Source organism: Acartia tonsa, chromosome 2 (genome assembly GCF_053477335.1).
Source record: "Acartia tonsa isolate MP-2025a chromosome 2, ASM5347733v1, whole genome shotgun sequence".
NCBI classification, from domain to species: domain Eukaryota; kingdom Metazoa; phylum Arthropoda; class Copepoda; order Calanoida; family Acartiidae; genus Acartia; species Acartia tonsa.
In genome coordinates this window covers 18,517,502-18,542,416 of record NC_137261.1, presented here as the reverse complement: position 1 = coordinate 18,542,416, position 24,915 = coordinate 18,517,502, and the positions used below count along the sequence as shown (strand labels likewise).

At 32.2% G+C, this 24,915-nt stretch overlaps 1 protein-coding gene across 2 annotated transcripts; it reads left to right on the top strand.

Moving 5' to 3' along the window:
• On the top strand, positions 1 to 24,596 carry LOC145312736 (homeobox protein PKNOX2-like). 2 transcript variants are annotated; one of them, XM_080151986.1, is made up of 10 exons: positions 1 to 267; positions 9,031 to 9,114; positions 10,702 to 10,788; positions 12,346 to 12,460; positions 15,234 to 15,310; positions 16,173 to 16,223; positions 16,861 to 16,940; positions 17,213 to 17,291; positions 21,014 to 21,099; positions 23,300 to 24,596. In XM_080151986.1, exons 1-9 carry the CDS (start codon positions 223 to 225, stop codon positions 21,023 to 21,025), a joined length of 630 nt encoding a protein of 209 aa, XP_080008112.1. In that variant the 5' UTR covers positions 1 to 222; the 3' UTR covers positions 21,026 to 21,099; positions 23,300 to 24,596. The 2 variants fall into 2 exon arrangements, with proteins under 2 accessions (XP_080008112.1, XP_080008113.1); XM_080151987.1 differs by having other exon boundaries at positions 113 to 267; positions 17,216 to 17,291; positions 23,300 to 23,436.
• The last annotated feature ends 319 nt before the right edge of the window (positions 24,597 to 24,915 follow it).

Below are 24,915 nucleotides of genomic sequence, written 5' to 3'. Positions count from 1 at the left end.
GGTCACAACACTAAAACTTATGCTAATGGTTGTCACCAAAAAAAAGTGACTTCACTTCACTCACACACACGGAGTACTACAGTTTGAGTCCCCTCCTCTCCAACTTGAGAAATGTAACACAGTCAAGTTGAAGCAGTCATACTTACAACTTTAAATGTAATTATAATGTGATTAATATTAAAAAGTAAAAAAATAATTGATATTTAAAAAAAATTATTTAAAATGGATTCAACGACCTCACCCCAAGAAAGAAAATCGAGTAGCAGGGTAAGACATTCCCAGTAACGCTTCCAAACCGATTAATATCCGTTGGTTAAAAACCGGTCCTCTGCCATACTGAAAAATTATGCATAGCATTATATCCAGTTTTCTACGAATATTAAAATGTACAATCATAAGATTCAAACTAGTTTTATTAGCCCGTACCTTAGGCATTTTGGAGCTAGCAAAACTAGTTTTAATCTTATAATTGTACCTTTTCAAATCCGCGGAAAGCTGTTTGTAATATGATAATACATATAAGAATAATAAAATTTTAAACTTTAAGAAATTTTCCTAAAAAATATAAACTTTGAATTATTTTATATCATTCAAATCTATTATCTATTTAAAACAACCAATAATATTTAATTGTTTTCTGTATTGACTACTATAACAGCATAATGATAAAATTTTCATTTAAATAAACTTTAAATTTAATTAGCGAAAAAGTTGAAAGCAAAATAGTTTTATATTTAAAAAAAAGTTTTATTCTTAAACTCAATGCTATTATTTCCATGTTAATTTCATATCAACTGTGAAACAGAGATATGTTTATGGAAAATAAAGAAGAATCTCTAAATTATTTATTTACCTCTATGACATTCAAAATCTTTCATATTAACAAGATTTTAAACGATATCTTAATTTTCAGCTTATAAATTAGATAGTTTGTTAAAATGTTTTGGAATACTTCAATTATAGGTTGACAGACAATTCTTTAATTCTAATATAAACTTGAATTTAAATTCTTATATGAAATGAATGAAATTGAGATTTAGAAAGAATATTTATTTATCGCATCCTATTATAGACAGCTTAAGGCGGATATCATAATGCAAAATTATAAGATTAAAACCAGTTTTGTTTGCCTCGAGAGCCAAAGGCCCTGAATAACAAAACCTCTATCTATATTAAGATTTTTATTATAATAATCATGGAAAGTTGTCTGTAATACGATGCTATACATAATTTATCAGTATGACCGAGAACCGGTTCTAATCCAGCGGATATCAATCGGTTTAGGAGCCATACTGGAAAAGAAAATTTGTTGTAATATCCATGAACCAACATTCTCATTACTATTTTACAGGGAGGGAGGGGTTTTTGGGCTGTTTATTACACTAGTCCCCAAACTTCTATAATAACGCTTTCCTATTCGTTGGCTCAACAAATTTGGGGACTATTATTGAATTTTGATTGGTCAAGTTGAGTGTCATACGTTTCAACCAATAATTGTAACCTCCAAATGGGAGATGTACATTTATTTATCAGCCATTGTCTTATCCCTTTAAATCCCTGACTTTTTTAACTTTACCCATTCTCAAATATCTTATAAAATACGACCACATTGTTCAGGGATCTAAAGGGATAAGACAATAGCCGATAAATTGATGTACATCCCCAATGATGATACACAAAATTACACCATCATTAAAACTTTTGGACACTCAACTTAATAAACCAAACAATCAAAATTCACCGAAGTCCCTAAAGTTGTTAAGCAAACGAATAAGAAAACTTTATTATAAAACTTTGGGGACTAGTGTAATAAACATCCCAATGTCCTCTCCCTCCCTGATATATTCTAACTATATAGAGTTATAAATAAAGTTAAACCCAACTTTTTCTTACATGAACAATGAAAATAGGTTAGATCAAACAGATATTCTTATCATTTTAGAATGCCAACATTTATGACGGTAAGATATGCTTCACGATTATACCTTATTGGTTAAGGACTCTTTATGCAAGATTTGAGACATACTATTTTTATTACTTGATCCGTGAGTTTTTATTACTTTTTTAAAATCACGAAACCCCAGCACTTAGTAATTATTTATCAAAGAAATTTATCATCCTGCAATGTATTAAATATAATCAGTAAAGGTTTTATAATCCATTTACATAAGAGGTTAGGGGCGCAGAAAAGTAAAGTAACTTATTCTGTAAATAAGTAAGATTTTTTAATTTGTCTAACTATATACCGTTTAATTTTTCATTTTAAAGTTTCACAATTATAGGTTGGTTTTAGGCTAATATTTTCTAAATTAAAGTTTTGGGCTGGTTTTTGACTATTTCTCTGCCATTTTTACCCCTTTGAATGCAGAGCCCAAAGTTGCTGAACATAAAAGGAGCCAAGTGTATTAAGTGTATTAAAAGTAACTCTTATTTAATATAAATGTATAGTGGCCTATCATTAGTCTATGTACCGTATGACGTCATTTTTATTAGGCAACATAAGCTGCATCTACAATCTGCTCTACAAGCTCGAATTTATTTGGATGTCTATTTTTTTATATAAGCCTGTGCAATTTCTTCTGATAGTGACTTTATTTCCATTGGTATATCATTAAAAATACAAATATTCATAAATAAACAAGTACATTTAGCGGACAAACTGTTTTTGAGATCCTGCTGGACACATACATATACAACTATTTATACTTCTCTAAATAGGATAACTTTGTAGTACTTATCAGGAAAGGAGGGGACTTTGTGCTGTTTATTACACTAGTCCCCAAAGGTTTAAAATAACGTTTTCTTTTTTGTTGGCCTAAAATTTTTGGGGACTTTTATTGATTTTAGTTGGTTGGTGGATTATGTTGAGTGTCCACACGTTTCAACCTCTAATTAGTATACACAGAAGGATTAACTTTGTGTAGACTCATTGATGATATACATTGATTTATCGACCATTGTCTTATCCCTTTAGATCCTTGAGTACAATACAATATACTGAAATAATATTATAAATTATTATTCTGCAAGCTTTCACATTGCAAAACTTTTGCCAATTGAAATTGCTTTACTTTTTCTGTTTTCGCAAAACAATTTTGTTCATGTAAGAAACGCAGCAATAACAATTCAATTCAAATTTCAAATAATAAGGATGACAACATCCATTCAAGCAAAAAAAATCTACATATCTGACTTTCTGATAACGATTATATAGTTGCTACGCTTTCTAAAGCATACCTAACTGTTATTAGGAATCATTACGCAAAGTTTAAAATAGGTAAGACAATTCTAACATGTCTAAATGAATGAAACAAGCTAACCATTACGAACTGGCGGACGGACGGACCGACCCTGATCATAGAAAAGTGTCGCTTTTAAAAAGAATATTATAATAGAATTAATTAAACACTTCAACCTTTTTCTTAACAACATTTTCATACTTTCCCTGCAAAGCTCTTGTAACTTTTACTTACTTAACCTAACCTTTCGTAAAATATAAAAAAGATTGGTGTTTGAAAGTATCAACTTATCTTCAATTTACATATCCTTTCACCTACAATAAAAATGGTTTATGAATTATTAACAATAGTTATTATAGGTTATCGATTTTGCTTTCAAAGTACATAATTTTCAAAGACTTAAAAACAAGGATGACAACATCCATAAAAGCAAAGCTCTGGAACAAGCATTATCATTTGTAGAGTGTCAGAACTGAATAAGCAGAAGATGAAAGCATGAGTCTAAAAAAATTGCAAGTAATTTTTTTTTGCAGAATTGCCTAAGTACAGGATATTGTTTAAGGACATACTTACATTTCAAACGTGTTCACCACTAATTTTATTCTACAGAAGGGGTAACTTTGTGTATCATCATTGGGGTTGTACATCAATTCATATGCCATTGTCTTATCCCTTTAGATCCCTAGATACAATTCACAGAAAGAGCTTAAATTAAAAAATTGCAGCTAGACTTGTTTCCATTCAATGTAATTCTAGATTTCTGGCATTCTCTTATATACACAGAATAATTTCCTAGTAGTATGCATTGGATCCAGTGATTCAACCCTCCTAAATTTTCTTACACATAGAATAATTTCCTAGTTATATGCATTTGACCCCCAGGAAGGGAGGGAGGGGACATTAGGCTGTTTATTCTAGATATTGGCATTCTCTTATATACACATAAACTTCCTTGTAATATGCATTGCATCTAGTGATTCAACCCTCTTAAAATGAAGCCTAAAATCCCGAGAAAGAGACGGGACAATTGGCTGTTTATTACACTAGTCCCTAAAGTTTTATAATAATGTTTTCTTATTCGTTAGATTATCAACTTTGGGGACTTTAGTAAATTTTGATTGGTTGATCATTAAGTTGAGTGTTCAAGCGTTTCAACCACTAGCTTTAATCTAAAGAAGGGGTAATTTTGTGTATCATCACTGGGGATGTATACATCAATTGATCGGCCATTGTCTTATCCCTTTTGATTACTGATTGAATTCAGTAATACAACCATCCTGAAAAGTAGCCTAAAATCAGCTTAGGAACAAAAAGTTTAGATGTGTCGCTTTGTCTTTAAAATCTCTATAAAATGTTTTTTTCAATTTTATTATTTTAGTACAAACAATTGAGTCTTTGATGTTTTTTTATGCCTCGAATCAATTAATTTGAGTACCTTAAGAATGAATCAATTGATTAAAGACAGTGATCTAAAGGGATAAAACAATGGCCGACTAATTGTTAATACATAAAATTACCCCTTTTGTAGATTACAATTTGTGGTTGAAACTTATGGACACTCAATTTAATAAACCAACCAATGAAAATTTATTAATAGTCCCCAAAGTTGTTAAGTTATTATAAAACTTTGGGGACTTGTGCAATAAACAACCCATTGTCCTATCTCTCTCTATTAAGACTGACTCAAAATTGATTACTATTAAAGAGGTCCTTTTTAAAAAGTTTGGAAGTTGTGGACAATTTTGTTTCAAAGTAGCCAATTAATTTTTGGTCATTGCAAGCTGAAGCAACAGTTTCATATTAGATGCATTGCACGGAGGGATGGGACAATAACCTGTTTATTACACTAGTCTTGAATTAAAATAATGTTTTCTCATTCGTTAGATTAACAACTTTGGAGACTTTAGTATATGTTGATTGGTTGATCAGTGAGTTCAAACGTTTCAACAACTAATTCTAATCTTCTGAAAGGGTAATTTTGTGTTTCATCATTGGGGTTGTGCATTAAATATCGTGTTTTCCCTTTAAATCTCTGAGATGCATTGGCTCATAGGGTTGTCAGAAGGGGTGTGCGAAGCTTACTACTCCCTTCCTTACGGTTTTTGATTAGATGCATATTGCAGGGATCTAAAGGGATAAGACAATGTCCGATAAATGGATGTAAATTACCCCTTATTTAAATTGAAATTAGTAGTTGAAACGTTTGAACACTCAACTTTATGAACCAACCAATGAAAATTAATTGAAGTCTCCAGAGTTGTTGAGTCAACGAATAAGACATTATTATAAAACTTTGGAGACTAGTGTAATATTTAGCCTATTGTCCCATTTCTCTCTAGATGCATTGGCGTCCACAGGGATTTGTCGAGAGGGTGCGCGAAGCTCACTTAAAAATGTTGGCTCCCTCCTTACGCTTTTTGACACCCCCACGCCGATAATGTTAACATCCTGATAGTCAAACAATTGTCTTTTACTGGTAAATTGACATAAAGCTTTATATAGTGCCTAAAAAAAGAACGTTATTCTGGCCTATAATTGGCCATTTAAAATATATACTGGCCTGCCATTTGTAATTTAGTCTTTAGTCTATTGGCTTATCATTGGTCAAATGTATTGTCTGACGTCATTTTTGCAGCTTACTTTTATTTACTCATTCTTCTTTATAAATATGCTTAAATATTTTCAAAATTTACACGATAAATAACATTTATAATTTCCCGTAATTTTAATGCTCAGTAAAAAAAATATGTAATTAAAAATGTTTAATGCTAAACATAGACAAATGCATATTTTCCATACTAAATGAAAAAATTATTTCAGAAATAATAATCTAAAGAGATAAGACAATGGCCTATAAATTTATGTACATCCCCAATGATGATACACAAAATTAACCCCTCTTTGGATTAGAATTAGTGTTTGAACTTTTGAACATTCAACCTAAGGAATGTCCACTCCCTCCCTGGAAATATTTACAATATTTTTAAACATTAAAAAAAAACTAATAATAATGACAGAAAAGTGAAATTTGAAATTGATTGTTTGCCAAAATATTTTTTGCACTAATCACCAATCCATCAAATTCATTGTCGATGCACGCTAAGATAGGCTGGCCACATTTTTCCCTTTTCTTCAATTTACGTTTTTTTTTTCGCAAGACTACAGGGATATGGCAATGAATGGACTTATCATAATAATATCTAGAGGGCCTTGAGGATTGGTGGAGTGATATCGACAGACTGCACTTTCAATGTAGTTTTAAAAAGAAAAATTAGAAGTTTTTTTTATTAGGGGGGTCATATTTTCTTTACGTGATTTCTCTTGGAAGGGTGGTACCCTCTCCCAAAATAGCTATAAACCTTCCCGGGACCTATGATAAGCTACCAACTAAAGGAAAACCATAACGGTTCAGTGGTTAAAAAAGATAATGGATTGACAAACGGACAAAGTAAATTGTGACCATAGCAAAGACAACAACATCTGTAAAAGCTAAGCTCTGAAAGGTAGGAAAAAAGAATATTAACTCTTGTAGAGTGTCAGATCTGAATGAGCAAATGTATATAATGTATATTATTAAATCGTGTCCATTCGTTTCAACAACTAATTGTAATCTACAGAAGGGTTATTTTTGTGTATAATTATTGGGGATGTACAGTGTACACCTACTTATCGGTCATTGTCTTATCCCTTTAGATCCCTGCAAAAAAAATGTGCCCACCCTAACGAAGAGAACCAAAAAAAAAGTTTGTGTTCAGGAGCATAAAAGCAATTAATATAATAATGACTCTAGCATGGACTAGCGGGCGCACCACCACCACCACCGGGTAAAAACTCATCTAATTACCTTTAATAGGCCATTAAAAGGCCATACAGACAAATATTAAAGACATTAACAAATGACATAAAAATATTTAGCGACTTATGCGCATTTTGTGTGTGTGTGTGTGTGTGTGTGTGTGTGCATGTGTGTGTGAGTGTGTGTGTATGTGTGTGAGCGGGGTATGTATCTAAAGGGATAAGTTAATGGCCGATAAATTGATGTACATCCCCAATGATAAATTATCCCTTTTTCAGATTACAATTAGTAGTTGAAATGTTTGGACACTTAACTTAATAAAATAACCAATCAAATTCATAAAGTTGTCAATCAAGCAAACAAATAAGATAAAGTTATTATAAAACTTTGGGGACTAGTTATAATAAACAGCCCATTGTCCCCTCCTTCCCTGGTGGTTGGCGGCAATTTAGGGGAAAGTAAATTTTTTGCAAGTTTTTCTACTTTTAATAAATTATTGCTTTAATGTATAATTTTTAAAAGCAAAAATTTTCTATATTAAGGGTCGGTCATAATTGATCATATTTGTTTTTTTTCAAAAGCAGCTTTAAGCTACTAATAGCTTAGTAGAGCAAGGAAAGTTTTTCCATTTTGGCTTCGATACCTATTAATATCTGGTGGATAAGATCCGGGTCTCAATCACACTGAAAAATCATGTATCGTACGTTTTTATCCAGTTTTCTATGAATATAAAAATTTAAAATCATAATAAAAGAGGCCTTAAAAATGTGTATCTTTTTTAAGCTCTTTTTTTGCAAAAAAAGATGTACTACTATAAATGTTTTAAGTTTTTTGTCTGAATGTCTGACTTTTTGAGCTTCGCTTTTATGGATATTGTCATCCTTGTTATAAAATATATTTACATGACTTTCTTAATTTGGATTTAATAATATAGCGAAATTATGATTAATGCTTTGTTCAAATTATTTAACTCCTAAAACAGTAAACTTTTTCTTTATATGAAATTTAGCGGCTTCGCCCTGAGCCTCTAGGGGCTATGCCCCAAGAGGTTTGATCAACCCAATTTTTTGTATTTTGAATTTAAAAAGAAAAAGCAAGAAAAATATTTCTTTCTACTTTTTTGAAGGGACGGTTACTCAATCCCCCTTTTTATTTATAGTTTTAAAAAGAATTTTTTTGGACGGGTATTTTTTTTTTTTTGGGGGGGGGGGGTTGGAGGTTTGGTGTGTCCCATCCCCCAAGAAAAAAGCTTAAAATTATCCCAGGACCAGTAGGTATATCCCCTGAAGAGTAGAGCCCAATCGGTTCAGTGGTTACTTAAGATTTAGACGGACAGACAGACATCGTACTTTGTGATTATGAAAATATATTTTTTCCATGTTCAATGCAAAAATAAGCAATTAATCTTAATAGTTGCGTTTTTATAAGCATTCTTATATTCATAATTTCAAATAATTGATTGTTTTTCAAGACATCATTAATATCTCATTCTAGTTAAAATCTATCTATATTTAACAAGGATAACAACATCCAAAAAAAAGCGAAGCTCTGAAATGGTAGTACAAACGAACAGAAACACTTGTAGAGTTTCAGAACTAAATAAGTAGAATAAAATGTAAAATAAAAGTAAATTTGTTGCAAAACTTATTTAATGCAACACATACTTACATTTTTAGGACTTATAGAGATGCTTCGATTAAAACTTTGTACCTTATTGTAATAGGAATCAATATTTCAAAAATCAGATGAAAAGGATAAATAGACCCTATACAAAATTTTTGTCAAAAAGGTTAAAAATCAACATGTTTTAAAGAAATGCACAGACTTTCTAATGGACGTTATGCAAAGTTTGAAATCGATAGAACAAGAACAATTCTAACAGGTCTAAATTGAGGAAAAGAGACAGACAGACCGACCCTAATTATGGAAAAACTAAAACTTAAAAAAGATATTAAATAGCATTGTTTAGGTTTAATTAAAAATCATAATTTTAAGGTTCCTCCGCTGGAAGGTGGATCACCCCTGAAAACAGAACTTCCATCAACAGCTGTTTATGGCTCATCAATTCATCCAACCCAGGTATTAGAGCTACATTAGATTAGAGTAAAACAATAGAGAGGGAAGGGTTAAATAACTGTATGTCCCCTTCCCGAGGACCATGTGCCGGCTTTATATTGGGCTTTTGAAAATCAACCAATAAAGTCGGGAATATTAGCACAGCCAAGTCAATACAAAAGAGTAGAAAACAATTTGCCAGCAGACGATAAAGGTCCCAAACAGGGAGATTTAGGAAGTTGTTTGGTTATACATCTGTATACTATAAATTTATTAGAGTAACAGCATTTTTGCAAGCCGCTTCGCGCAACATCCTCTAATTTATTCAGACATTTTAATAAAAAAAGAAGAAAAAGACTTATATACAGGGTGCGCCACATAAATCCGGACTTTTTCTTATTTTTAAAAAAATGAACATAAAATCGTCAATTTTAAAGATTTTATTGAATTTTAAAAACTGGGAAGCAAACTAGCTATATGACTATTAGATTATTCAATAAAATCGCCGCCAGCCTCAATCACCGCCTCTACCCGCCCCCTGAACCGCCCCCAGACCCTGGTCACCATGTCCCTGTCCAAGCTGGCGAAGTTCTCCTTCATAGTGGCAATGAGGGAGGTCTTTGTGGTATGGGCGCGTCTATTGGTTCATGCTTTAATGGCGCTCCAGGCCCAAAAGTCAATTGGATGAAGATCGGGGCTGCTGAGAGGCCATATCTCCTTAGGGACGTGAGTAACTGCAGGATCCAAATTCACCCATCTTTCAAGCTACTCTTCGACACGGCAGCTCTCATTTGGGCCACAATTAAGCTAGAACAACGTTTAATACTTTTTTGGAAATGGCATGAAGATTAAGCTAGGGTTATCATCGCAACACATAGTCTAAAACGAGTTTTAAGGTTACAAATGGGCCCATGTAGTCGAGAACCGAGAAATTTTCACGAATTTTCACGATTTTTGACGTTTTTGACATCTCAAAATCTGCCACGTTTCACTTTGATGGAGTACTACGGCCAAGCCATTTCAGATAAAATGCTCTAGTCTTTTCTAGTGTCTTACTTGTGAATCTAACAGTATCCCCAGCAAGTTGCATAACTCTACCTCACCTACAGATGGGCTGAGGTCACATTTAGTGGGCCCTAGTCAAGAATCCAGGGTAAACTATCTGCGCGTTTCGTTTCTGCCATGTTGAACATAAGCGCTGCCAGCTCGGAGAACACGTCCTCCATAGTCTAAAAATTTTTATGGGCAAAAAGGTAATTACCCAAGCTTTTTATAGTGTGGTCAAACGTCATGATTGGTCAAGTAGTTTTGGTGCTATGGCCGTTTGAAAAAAGTCCGGATTTATGTGGCGCACCCTGTATAGATGTTTAACAGGGATCTAAAGGGATAAGACAATAGCCGATAAATTGATGTACATCCCCAATGATGATACACAAAATTATCCTCCTGCAGATTACAATTAGTGGTTGTAACTATTGGACAATCAACTTAATAAACTAATCAATCAAAATTCACTAAAGTTCCCAATGTTTTTCCGCCACCGTATAAGAAAAAACTTTGGAGACTCTCTCTCTAGGTTACACCAAGCATGATGTTGTGAAAATATTTTAGGATGTCCAATCTCAGCATCAGTTTATCCAGCACCAACCAGATCCCAGAATCAATCATACAGAACAATCAAGATCTAAACTAGAACAGGTACAATACTCAGAGAAGGGGTAATTTTGTGTATCATCATTGGTTATGTAAATCCATTTATCGGCCAATGTCTTATCCCTTTATTTCATACAGAATAATCAAGATCTAAACTAGAACAGGTACAATACTCAGAGAAGGGGTAATTTTGTGTGTCATCATTGGTTATGTAAATCAATTTATCGGCCATTGTCTTATCCCTTTATATCATACTAGCGGCTACGCCCCTAGAGGCCTCTAGGGGCACTTGAGGAGGAGAGAGTCGAATTTGATAATTCAATTTCTTATTTTAGATTTTAAAAGAAAAAGTTAAAAAATATTACGTTTGATGTTTATTTTTCGTTGAACTCTCTTTCTAAAATCGGTAATTTTTTAAAAAATTTAATTTCTCTAGGGAGGGTGGTGGTACCCTCCCCCAAAATAGTTATAAACCTTCCCGGGACATATGAGAATCTACCCTGTTAAGGAGAACCCAATCGGTTCAGCGGTTAGCGAGATCCTTCGGTACACACAGACAGACACACAGACAGACACACAGACATCCTGTTACTTTAGTATAAGGATAGAACAATCAAGATCTAAACTAGAACAGGTACAATACTCAGAGAAGGGGTAATTTTGTGTGTCATCATTGGCTATGTAAATCAATTTATCGGCCATTGTCTTATCCCTTTATATCATACTAGCGGCTACGCCCCTAGAGGCCTCTAGTGGCACTTTAAATGTTTTTGTTTGATAAAGTTTCTACTATAATTTTTTACGTACGATACCTCTTCATTTGACGTTGAAGTCTCCTAAACGTTTTTTTAAATTTCGATTTTTTTGTCATTTCTCTTGGGAGGGTGGTGGTACCCTCCCCCAAAATAGTTATAAACCTTCCCGGGACTTATGAGAAGCTACCCTGTTAAGGAGAACCCGATCGGTTCAGCGGTTAGCGAGATCCTTCGGTACACACAGACAGACAGACACACAGACAGACACACAGACAGACACACAGACAGACAAACATCCTGTTACTTTAGTATAAGGATAGAACAATCAAGATCTAAACTAGAACAGGTACAATACTCAGAGAAGGGGTAATTTTGTGTGTCATCATTGGTTATGTAAATCCATTTATCGGCCATTGTCTTATCCCTTTATAACATACAGAACAATCAAGATCTAAACTAGAACAGGTATAATACTCAAAGATCTAATGGGATAAGACAATGGCCAATAAATTTATGTACATCCCCAATAATATTAATTATGACTGCATTAAGACTTATTCTCAGCCATACTGAAAAATCATGCATAACATTGTATTACAGACTATTTTCCACGAATATTAAGATAAAAATCAGACAAGTCTTAAAAATGTCAGTATGTCCTTAAACAGAATTCTGTATTTAAGAAGTTTTGCAACAAATTTGCGTATAATTTTGTCAAAACTTATATTTTCATATTTTGTATTTCAGTTCTGACACTATACAAGTGTTAATGTTCGTTTGTCCTTCCGTTTCAGAGCTGCGCTTTTATGGATGTTGTCATCCTTGTTTAATATTTATTTAATTTCAGGATAAGCGTAGCATCTACAAACATCCGTTATTCCCCCTGTTGGCTCTGTTATTTGAGCGGTGTGAGCTGGCCACCCAGTCACCTGACAACCAAGCTAGCGAGTCTTTCAACATAGGCATTAATACCAATTAATCCTTATAATTAGGTAACAGGATGTTTGTCTGTCTGTGTGTACCGAAAGATCTCGCTAACCGTTGAACTGATATGGTTCTCCTTTAGAGGGTAGGTTCTCATAGGCACTAATACCAATTGATATTTAACACTAAATTTCAGGGCTCGGCAGCCGCGCGTAAGCCTCAGTGAAATCACCATTAAAATTATTTTCTAGCCAATCCTAGACATGTTACTTTTTAATGGTACAATAAGTAAACCCAGGGATCTAAAGGGATAAGACAATGGCCGATAAATCAATGTACATCCCCAATAATAATACACAAAACTAACCTTCTGTAGATTACAATTAGTGATTGAATCAACTTAATAAATTAAACAATTAAAATTCATTAAAAGTCCTAAAGTTGTGAAGTCAACGAATAAGAAAACATTATTTTAAAACTTTGTGGACTAGTGTAATAAACAGCCCATAGTCTCCTCTCTCTCTGAGAGCAAAGTAAACCCCCAAAGAAAGAATATTATTACATAATTAATCCATAATAAGTCTGCACGGCACCAAATTTTACTTAAAAAGTGTTAAAATAAAGGTTTTTGTGAGTTTTTTAAAACCTGCATATTCAAGGCTTCACTAAGATTTATAAGAGGGGACTTTGGGCTGTTTATTACACTAGTCCCTAAAGTTTTATTTACTCTTTTCTTGTTGGTTGGCCCAACAACTTTGGAGACTTTTATTAAATTTCGATTGGTTGGTTCATTTTGTTGAGTGTCTAAATACGTCAACTACTAATTTAATTTATGTATCATAATTGGGTATGTACATCAATTAAACGGCTATTGTCTTATTCCTTTAGATCCTTGCCTATTAATGCAACTGCTTTAAGATATTTACTATAAAACACACACACTTTCTAGGTAGATTGAAAGGTATTGTAACTAAAGCAGTAACTTTTCACAACCTTATGTATATAAAATCCTTACAATTTCTGTGCATGACGATTCACATTTTATCCCTAGCAAAAAAATCAGTGCTAAATTATAGTATGTGGGTTTGGGATAGCATGATAAAAATTAGCACAATTCTATGTTTGTTCTATCTATAACCGATATTTTGATTTTTGTCTGCCGTGCTAATCATTCTGACAACTTAATTGTTGTATTCCTAAAAAAATTATAGTTAAACTATAGAGGATTTCCCCACCCCGAGGACCCTTTGAAATTTTCAATTGGGTCTTTGAAAATCAACCAATAGCGTCGGGAACAACCAAATCCCTACAAAAAGAACAAAGCAATTTGCAAGCAGTCCCCTACAGAAGGATCTAGGTAGTTGTTTGGTTATACATCTATATCTATACATTTATTCTTATATGTTCTTTTAATCTTGCTTCAATACATTTTGCTGTATTGAAACCAGACTAAATTACAGGGCTTGCTTTTCCTTGCTTTATTTACTTTTCGCTTTTTATTTCCATCATTAGGAAGGTGCGATTTCCTTGATTTTTGTACAGAGGGATTTATTTAAATTATTTCTGTAGATTTTTATGTGTTAAGAAACAAGGGATCTAAAGGGATAAGACAATGAACGATATATTGATGTACATTAAGATATATAAGTTTTCCGGAATTTTAATGTTAGGGGGAGATTTGAAATCTGCATCAAATTTTAAGGATTTTTTATAAAATTCGTTTTTTGTATAATTCTTTATCTAAAAGCGGAAATGCATTTTAAGTTAATTAATTTTGACCAATAGGATAGGTGGATTTTAAACTACCTGCGCTCTAATTGGTTGAATGATGTACGCCATCCAATCAGAGCGCAGATTATTTAAATCCACCAATCACAGATGCCAAAATCAATTAACTTAAATTGCATTTCCGCTTTTAGATAAAGAATTATAGAAAAAACGAATTTCATAAATAATCCTAAAAATTTGATGCAGATTTCAAATCTCCCCCTAACTTTAAAATTCCGGAAAACTTATATATCTTAATGTACATCCCCCATGATGATACACAAAATAACTCCTTCTGTAGTTTAAAATTAGTGGTTAAAATGTTTGAACACTCAACTTAATAAACCAACATTCAGTATAAGCCACCAAAGTTGTTAAACCAACTAATAAGAAAACGTTATTATAAAACTTTGGGGACTAGTGTAATACAGAGCCCATTGTCCCCTCTCTCCCTCTGAGTTTACACAGAAGTTATTCTAATTTTCAAAAAATTATTTGTTTTAAAAATCAATGAAAATCGACTTTGCCTAATATTTAAAGTCTCCTCAATTGGTTTTGAATATCACCTTTCGGTTGTTCAGGTGTATCATGCAACATCAATCATGCAGTATTTATTACTTGCCACGCCACAGCCTCTAGGAGCATGCAGTATTTTTTACTTGCGGATACGACGCCACAGCCTCTAGGGGCATACAATATTGATTACTTGCGGCTACCACCACGCCACAGCCTCTAGGGGCATGCAGTATTTATTACTTGCAGATACCACGCCACAGCCTCTAGGGTAATCAGGGAGGGAGGGGACATTATTCTGTTTATTACACTAGTCCCCAAAGTTTTCTTATTTGTTGACTTTTGAAACTTTAATAGAACTTCGTTTGGCTGGTTTATTAAGTTGAGTTTCAGACGTTTCAACCACTAATTGTAATCTACATAAGGAATAATTTTATGTATCATCATTTGGGATGTACACCAATTTATCCGACATTGTTTTATCCTAAAACTAATTAAAAATAGAAGATAATTGGTATTAATTTCGTGTAGACATTCAAACGTTTATAAATCACCAGCAACGAGACAAGAAACCTTTCCTTACAGCAGATGAAGAAGTTAATGATTTGGTAAGACAATTTTTTGGAAGCTTTTTTATAGTGCCTATATAAAATGACGTCATACTGGCCTACCATTAGTCAATTTAAATGTATACTGGACTGCCATTGGAGAAGCAGCTGATAGTGCCTAATAAAAAGGACGCCATACAATACAAATGACAAATGATAGGCTAGTATACATTTTAATATACTAGCCTATCATTCCCCAATCTTTAACAATAACGTTTTCTTCAAAACTTTAATGGACTTTTGATTGGTTTATTCATTAACTTGAGTGTCTAAACGTTTCGACCACTAATTGTAATCTACAGAAGGGGTAATATATCGGCCATTGTCTTATCCCTTTAGATCCCTTCTAATTTCTGGTAATTTACTTATTCTTTATCCCTGAATATTTTGCGCATTCTTTTATTGGAATTGTCCAGATTTTTGTTGTGTTTAGTATGCATAACAATTCTTTTCTTCTCTCTGCAGTTAAAGCCATCCAATTTTTTCACACATATTCCCAAATATAAAAAAAGTCACATTTCACTGGTTATATACCTAAATAAGTATAAATAATAAGATATTCTCAAGGGGCTCTACATTCTAAGGGGCTGGAAAGTGCCGAAAATAGTCTAAAACCATTCAAAGACCTAAATTTAAAAATTAAACAGCCTTAAACCATCTGTGACCTTTATGAAGCTTTCCTGAAATGGAGAACTCTTCCGGTTCAGTAGTTATCTTATGTTACAGACAAAAAATGTTTGAACATAAATTTTTAGGTACTTTTATTAAATCTGGATTCTAAGGTAAAAACTTGTTGTGTCTGAACTTTTTCACCAATAATTTAAATTCTTCAATGTTTCATTTTAAGTTCTTTTTTGTTTAGATGATCAGAGGAATCCAAGTTCTGAGGATACATTTACTGGAACTAGAAAAGGTAAAATCAATGAACCAGCTTTAAGTTCCCAATAAGAAATTACGTCATACAATACAAATTACCAATTATAGGCAAGTTTATATTTTACCATTGGTCAATTACAATGTATTCTGGCCCATCATTGGTCATTTGTATTGTATGAGGAAATTTTCTATTAGGCACTAAAAGCTGCTTTTTCATCTTTTTTAGATTTTAATCATCTTTTGATTTCAAGCAACTTTGCTTTTAGGTTCAAGAACTGTGTAAAGACTTCTGTAACAGATATATAACCTGTCTTAAAGGAAAAATGATTATTAAAGAGTATAAGAATCTAATATAGATCTGCTTTTAGGTTCAGGAACTTTGCAAAAACTTCTGTAACAGATATATAACCTGTCTTATAGGAAAAATTATTATCAAAGAGTATAGGAAGCTAATATAGATTTGCTTTAAGGTTCAGGAACTGTGTAAAGACTTCTGTAACAGATATATAACCTGTCTTAAAGGAAAAATGATTATTAAAGAGTATAAGAATCTAATACAGATCTGCTTTTAGGTTCAGGAACTTTGCAAAAACTTCTGTAACAGATATATAACCTGTCTTATAGGAAAAATTATTATCAAAGAGTATAGGAAGCTAATATAGATTTGCTTTTAGGTTCAGGAACTGTGTAAAGACTTCTGTAACAGATATATAACTTGTCTTAAAGGAAAAATGCAGAGTGAAAACCTACTCAGGTAATCTTGTGATTCAAATTATACCAACGGAGACAATTGTGTGCATTAGAAGCTCAGCAATAACAAGCTAATTTTTTTAAACATGAAAAAGAACAATATATAGAGTTGCTTTTTATTACATTTGATTTAAACCTTATTGTTTTTCAATAATATTTCATTATTGACCATGTCTTTAAGATTGTAGTCATAATGAGGCAATTATTATCATATTTAACTAAGAAGAGGGTATGGGGCACTCTACAATTACTCTGTTACTAATTATCATATTTAAGAAGTGATTGTGGTGGCTACGAGAGTGACGATGGTGTGGGTACCAGCTCCCAACGACAATACTATCATCCCTATCATCATGTAAGTCATTTTTTGTCATCAGCTAGTTGCCAGAGATGGATGAGACATTGGGCTGTTTATTACAATAGTCTCAAAGTTTATATTAACGTTTCCTTATTCGTTGGCTTAAAATTTTGAAGATGTTTATTAAATTTTGATTGGTTTGTTATAAAGTTGAATGTCCAAACGTTTCCACCATAAAATGTAATCTACAAAAGGGGTATTTTGTGTATCATCAAAGGGGATGTAAATCAATTTATCGGCCATTGTCCTATCCCTTTAGAACCCCTGATTCTGTATAGAATTTTAAAAATTGAATGACATAAATAACCAGCTTAGAATTGTATAAACACGAATGAAAATATCCCTATAAGCATAGCTAAAAAAACAATAGACATACTATATCTAGATTACTCTTCTCATAGGCGTCCAAGGGGGGGGGTAATGGGCCATTTGGCACCCCCAAACGATTTTGGGGGTGCCGTAGGCCCTCCCAAAATTTTGTGAACAATACCCCCCCCCCAAAAAAAAAATTACCCCTACCTTGGGGGTGCCGTAGGCACCCCCAACGATTTTGGGGGGGGTATTTACCCCCCCCAAACCATTTTGGGGGGGTAAATACTCCCCCCAAAATAGAAAATCTTTAACAAAAAATTTAAATTACCCCCCCCAAAAATTTTACCCCGAGGGTAAATTTTGGGGGGGGTAAACAAATTTTACCCCTGCCAACAGATTTCAGGGGGGGTAATTACCCCCCCCAAGCAAATTTTACCCCCGGGGTAAAAATTTTGGGGGGGGTAAAAAAAATTTGCGGCGCGCTTCGCGCGCCATTTTACCCCCCCCAAAACCAAATTACCCCCCCCTTAAAAAAATTTTACCCCCCCCAAAATAAAAAGCTTGGACGCCCCTGACTCTTCTGACCCGATTTTTTGTCAAATCTTAAAAGGAACATTATGAGCAGACGATAGTATTGTTTACTTTCGACTCAAGCTGAGGTGGATTCCTTAAAAAAAAAACTTGCTACTCAATTTTGCGGCAATATTATTTTTATAAAAATCATCCAAAAGCTTATTTAAAATCTACAAAAATTTAAGAAATCATATGTTAATAACCATTTAATGATTTTATTTAATTTTTGTAGATTTTTTATGCGATTTTGAGGATTTTTCACAAAAATAATTTTGCCTCACCAGCGAGTAGCAAGCCTATTTTTTTAGAATTCACCTCTGTTCGAAGCTTTCTCATTTATGACGAAATTTTTGAGCAAGTAAGTTTAATTTAGTAAAGCTTTGTACTAAGTAATGATATTGTTTACAGCTGACTTTTATCTATGTATGAAATGAAAAAAAAAACATGCGTTCGTAATGAAATGTGTACACAATTTCAACCAATGAGATTTAATGTAGGTTCCAATGGGATTCTCCTATTGGCTCAATCAGACATTATCTCTCTTGTCTTACTACCTTTATTAAAAAAACATACATGAGACAATTGAGATATTCTAAAGACATACTCTCTAAATTAGCCAATAGGAGAACAATGGAAGAATATTACAGACATGTTATTGGTTGAAATAGTGTACATTTTTTCGTAGTTTTATTTGTTTCACATAATGGGTCAACTTTAAATGGTCGCATTTTTAAAGAAAAAGCTTTTCGTGAGTAAATCATATCGTGTATGAAGTTATTTTCCAATTTAGCATGAAGCAAAACCTATAATAAGTTAGCAATGGATAGTTGAATTCCTTAGGATAAAGTTAGCTTTCTAGATATTATATCCTCGAAAAATTTAGTAACTTGTATAACTAGAATACATAAAAAATAACAAAGGTGTTTGTCTGCTATATTTAAATTTGACGAGTTTTGGGGTCAGATGGACCATCTACCAAATCTATTTATGAGACAAACATTAAAAGTAGATTTTAATAACAATATATTTTTACTTTGAAACTACAAATACTTCATAATAGTTATTTCTCGCATCGTATTATGAACAGCTTTCCGCGGATATAAGATGTACAATTTTAAGATAAAACTAGTTTTTTAGCCCCGATGTGCCGATGGCGCCGGCTAAATAAACTGGTTTTAATCTTATGATTGTACATTTTTATAATCGTAGAAAACTGGATATAATTCGATGCTAGACATAGTTTTTACGTATGGATGAGAACCGGATTAGAATCGGTTTCGAATGAATACGAGAAAAAATATTATTTTCCTTACAGAATTATCTGTTTAATTCAAAAGTAAGTACAGACAGATACCGACAATATTGAAATGTAGTGTAGCTTTGCTTTTGAATAATTTTGAAATTTTCTCAAAGTCTAGTCTGTGTCAGGGATGGAGGGGACATTGGGCTGTTTATTACACCAGTCCCCAAAGTTTTGTAACAACATTTTCTCATTCGTGGGCTTAACAACCATGGAGAATTTTGTATAATTTTGATTGGTTCGTTCATTTAGTTGAGTGTCTAAATGTTTCCTTTAATTGTAATCACTAGAGGGGATAATTTTGTGTATTATAATTTGGAATGTAAATTTGTTTATCGACCATTGTCTTATCCCTTTAGATCCCTGAGTCTATGTATTACTAAGTATAGTAACAAAATAATTTCGAAGAAGTAATTATCAATCCCGGAAAGGGGTTGAAAGTTGGCAGTAACTACTAGTAGGACTTTAAAAATTGGTCAATATTTAAAATTCATGAATTAATAGTTCAACAAAAACTGCGCCTAGAGGCCTTTATGTGCACTTGAAGGAGGGAAGGGAGGGGGGGGGGGGATGGGGTAATTTCAAAAAAAAAGTTTTTTGAAATAAAAATCTGAATCTTTGAAAGAAAACGAAGTAGCCGGTTTTATCGCCTTTTCACAGTAGCTTTTCTCCTATTTCTAGCACCTGCGGGGGGCGCTAACCGTGCTGGGCAATCATTAACATTTACCTAACCTAACCTAAAATAATCTATCAAAAGCTAATGTGAAAAAACTACGAAGTCTGCTACTTCGTTTTCTTTCCATGATATAAAAATCTTAAACTAAATCAAAACAATTCTCTTAACAAGTATTGACGACAAAGTTTGAAAAAGTTGCAAGTGGAAACCCTAACATGATTAATATTGAATACCTTACAATTAGGATTAATTTTACAGCAAAAACTTCAAGATTTATTGTTTTATACAGGGAATTTAATTGAAATTAAAAGTACATAAATTATTGTTGAAAATTGTATGGTTAAGTATCCGCTATACTTTTAGTATGGTTCAAAGCTTTTCTATAATTAGTGTCGGTCCTTACTTTCGGAATGGTTAGCTTTTTCGATAATTTGACATGTTAGACTTTTTATATCGGTTTCAAACTTGCTTGATGATTCTTATAATAGTTCGGTATGATTCAGGAAGCATAGTAACTCTATAATGGTTACCAGAAAGTCCGTACATTCATTTAAAACATGATGCTATTTAACCGTACTATCAAAAAAAATATGTGATATATTTATCCTATTCATCTGAGCTGGATCTTTAAATCATTTTAGTGGTGAGCCAGATCGGGGTGAGCCAACTTTTCACCAATGAGAGCACTGAATTTTATGAAATGCCGCGCTGTGATTGGCTGAAATTCGGCTCACCCCGATCTGGCTCACCACTAAAATGATTTAAAGATCCAGCTCTGATAACATACCAATAAATGATAATAATAAATTTAGATAAGAAAATTAACCTTTTCCAAAATATCATTATATCATTTTTTAGGCCCCGTACTAACAAGTTCCTAGACAACCAAATCCGACCAAAGAATCGACCAATCATGTGTGTGATATCAATAGTCAACCAATCAGGTAATAGAATATAGATTTTGAATATTAATATGAACCAATCAGATAATAGAATATAGATATTGAATATTAATATTAACCAATCAGGTAATAGAATATAGATATTGAATATTAATATGAACCAATCAGGTAATAGAATATAGATATTCAATATTGATATGAACCAATCAGGTAACTGAATATAGATTTTGAATATTAATATTAACCAATCAGATAATAGAATATAGATTTTGAATATTAATATTAACCAATCAGGTAATAGAATATAGATATTGAATACTAATATTAACCAATCAGGTAAGAGAATATAGATATTGAATATTAATATGAACCAATCAGGTAAGAGAATATAGATATTGAATATTAATATGAACCAATCAACTGAAGAATTATTAATAATTCATCAATTAATTATTAGAATGTTAATAATATGTAGTGGCATAAAAAATTGATTTCAGTAGAATTACAAATATAATGAAATAAATAATTTAAAAACTTAAAATGTACCCCTCCTTATGAAAAAATCTATAAAATAAGATATTGCTGTTCACATAAATACCAAAATTTTCTTAAAATTGTAATATTGCTTTTTAACAAAAAATGTGTAAAATGGTTCGGGGAATAGAATAATTCTTAAGAATGAAAAAAATACTTGGATCTTACAGCAAATTTTCATGTTCTCTTTATGAACCGTCTAGCGGGCTAAAATAATTATCTCCATCATCCCCCTCCCTCCCCCACTATTGGATGAACGGCCCAACCAATATATGACAGGGGAAATAGCAAGCTAATTTTTTTTCCAATATGACTATATTTACTAATGTCAACAACATTGCTTTTTAAACAGAGATTAAATCAGTAAGGAAGGGGACAATGGGCTGTTTATTACTCTAGTCTCCAAAGTTTTTAATAAAGTTTTCTTATTCGTTGGCTTCACAACGTTGGGGACTTTTAATGAATTTAATTGATTCATTGAGTGTCCAAACGTTTCAACCAAGACCTGTAAACTACAGGAGAGGGAATTTTGTGTATCATCATTGGGGATGTACATCAATTTATCAGCCATTGTCTTATCTCTTTAGATCTCTAAAGGTTAAATAGTCTAAACTAACATTTTATATAAATAAATCTTTGTCGACCCTATTCTGAAATTTTTCTTACAATTATCATTCTCTCTCAGAACGGGTTTGGGATATATCTAGAGATACAGGGATAGGTAAATACAAGAAAATTCAATTTTTCTATGTAAAAAGCATACAATATTCTGTCTTACCCAACATGAATATCCCTGTTTTTTAGCATATATCGAATATTGCTAGCTCACACTGTCTTATACAGTATTTACACAAAATAGACATGGAAATTTGAAAAAAAATAGCAAATTTACTGTTATTTTCTGAATGAAAATTGATTTTTTTGTGGATTCTCCCCCTTTACCCAGCACGAGGTGGTTGGAAGGTGGCCTGTGTTAGCTTGGTTCCCCTTATAACACGTTATGCTTGATCTATGGGCCCTTTTTTCTTCCTAGCTTTCCTTCTGGCATATCTGGAGATAATATGCCTCGCTTCGCTCTCAATTATATCAAAATAATATTCCCCTCGATTTTTATTTGAAAGGAATCCAAAATTGTAAAGGGTGTCAAAATTTTCGCGCCATCTTCGCCCAATACCTGAAAAATCTATGCATGGCATAATTCTTATTGAAAATATCAGTCTGTAATGTTCTAACTGTAAAAAATGCAATATTTAGATTGGACTAATACTTTTACTGACGGTGAATATTTAAGGTTTTTGATTATTTAGCTGAATTTATTTTTGCTGATTTGTATGTGCATTGTATGTAATAATGCTCGCTTCAGCAAGAATTTAGATTGAACATGCTTTGAATAAAATGACAATAAAGAGGTTTAATCAAAATATTTTACACTAAAAATGGGCTCACAATAGTGATTTATGGATTATCTAACAGCAAAACATCTCTAAAATTATTCTAATAGTATTTCAAGAGCTGAATCTGAATAAACGACGACAAAAAGTGATGTTTTACAAAATTAAATGACAATATTTAGTTTAATCTAATCTGGCCTGAATGTCTGTCCTTATCAGATATTAAATGAATTGTTTATGAATAGATAAGTCTAAAAGAAAAAGATAGATAAATAGAATACTAAGAAATGCAAACTTTTGATTTTATCTTATTTCAGGAAACTGTTTAAAGAAAAACCAAATCAATATTTTTATTCAAAATCATATTTTGCTTTAATAATTGTTGAAAATGTAAAATCATTAATTTTTAAGTAAAAAAATACATTAAATTACAAATATTTTTTTATTTTCAGAAAAGGATAGGTCAATGAAATATAAATCAATATAAACAAAAAATGATTGATTTATCTTCCGTTTACCTATTCTTGTATCTCTGCTTGAAGCGCTGGAAAGTGTCATGTGTGACGTCATAAAAATATGTCTAAAAAGAATGAATGGGACTGGAAGGAGAAGTGGGAAAGGAAACCACTAAAAAAGAGATGACGTCACACATGACACTTTCCGCATTTTTAAAAGATAGTCAATTTAAGATTACACAGATATGGTGATAATAAAAAAAGTTCTTTCATTGTAAAGTCAATAAAATTGACTATAAACTTAATATTTGTTAATGTTGTAATTATTTTAGTTTTAGTGTTTTTATATTATTAGTTATATACTTGTTTGGCTGTTTCCCCCAAAATGCCAAGTCGAGCTCAGAAACCCCCAACACTTATTTTAAAATGAATTTAAAATAACAGATTGCAGGGTTAAGACCCCCCCCCCCGCAGGAGTTCAACATAGGAAAAAGCTATTCTATTCACTACTATTTTTATTTACTAAAAAAATAGGGGTAAAATGGGTTCCAATGCTCAACAGGCACTTTGAGGGAAAGATTGGTACTTTTTGTTAGAATGCTTACTTCATAAAGTAGTATTTTAGCATAGAAAATTAACAAGTAAAATTGTATCTATATAGGCAAAATAAGATTTTTAGTATGGCCTCAAAACCGATTAATATTAGCTGGATTAGATTCGGTTCTTAGCCATACTGAAAAATTACGTATAGAATCGTTTTACAGCCAATTTTTCACAAATATTAAAATAAAAATTATAAATCAAAACCAGTTCTGATAGCCCTGAGAAGTTTTAATCTTATATTTTTTCATTTTAATATTATTTAATTTTTAACAATTGTTCATATGGGCAAAAAATGATTTCCTTAGCTTTAAGCCTAAAATTATGTTTAAAATAATTAAAATCAACGCACAACTATATTTTTTATGATGAGAAAAAATCAAAAACAATCAAAACTAGTTTGTTAATTTTTAAAACTGAAATATAAAATATTTTTTTTTTCAATTACGCAATATTGGACCATAATTAATCTTCATAACTCAATAATTTCATATTTTCTATATTAAAGAATTTTTTTTAGTTATATTTTCGAAGTTCTTTATATGGTGCCTATAAAAAATAAAGTCATACAATACAAATGATAGTCCAATACACATACTAAAATACCTATGGCAGGCTAGTATCATTTTAATTGACCAATGGTAGGCCAGTATGACCTAATTATTTTAAGCACTATAAAAAGGGTCAAATTTTCTTCTTTGAAGCTTTTTACAGTACCTATAAAAAAGGGGGATAAATTAAAAAACTTTTGGCCGACAAAGCACTCATGACGTCATATTAGAATAATGGGCTGTTCTTATATGACGTCATTCGGGATACTAGGCCAAAAGTTTTTTAAATTTATCCCCTTTTTTAATTATAGGCACTATAAAGAGCTT

Bases quoted from the DNA above. Each gene is read 5' to 3' on its own strand.
- LOC145312736 (XM_080151986.1), top strand. From the start codon at position 223: ATGGATTCAACGACCTCACCCCAAGAAAGAAAATCGAGTAGCAGG. The intron at 268-9,030 runs GTAAGACATTCC...CATAATTTTAAG, and splicing joins AAAGAAAATCGAGTAGCAGG to GTTCCTCCGCTGGAAGGTGG. The intron at 10,789-12,345 runs GTACAATACTCA...ATTTAATTTCAG, and splicing joins CAAGATCTAAACTAGAACAG to GATAAGCGTAGCATCTACAA.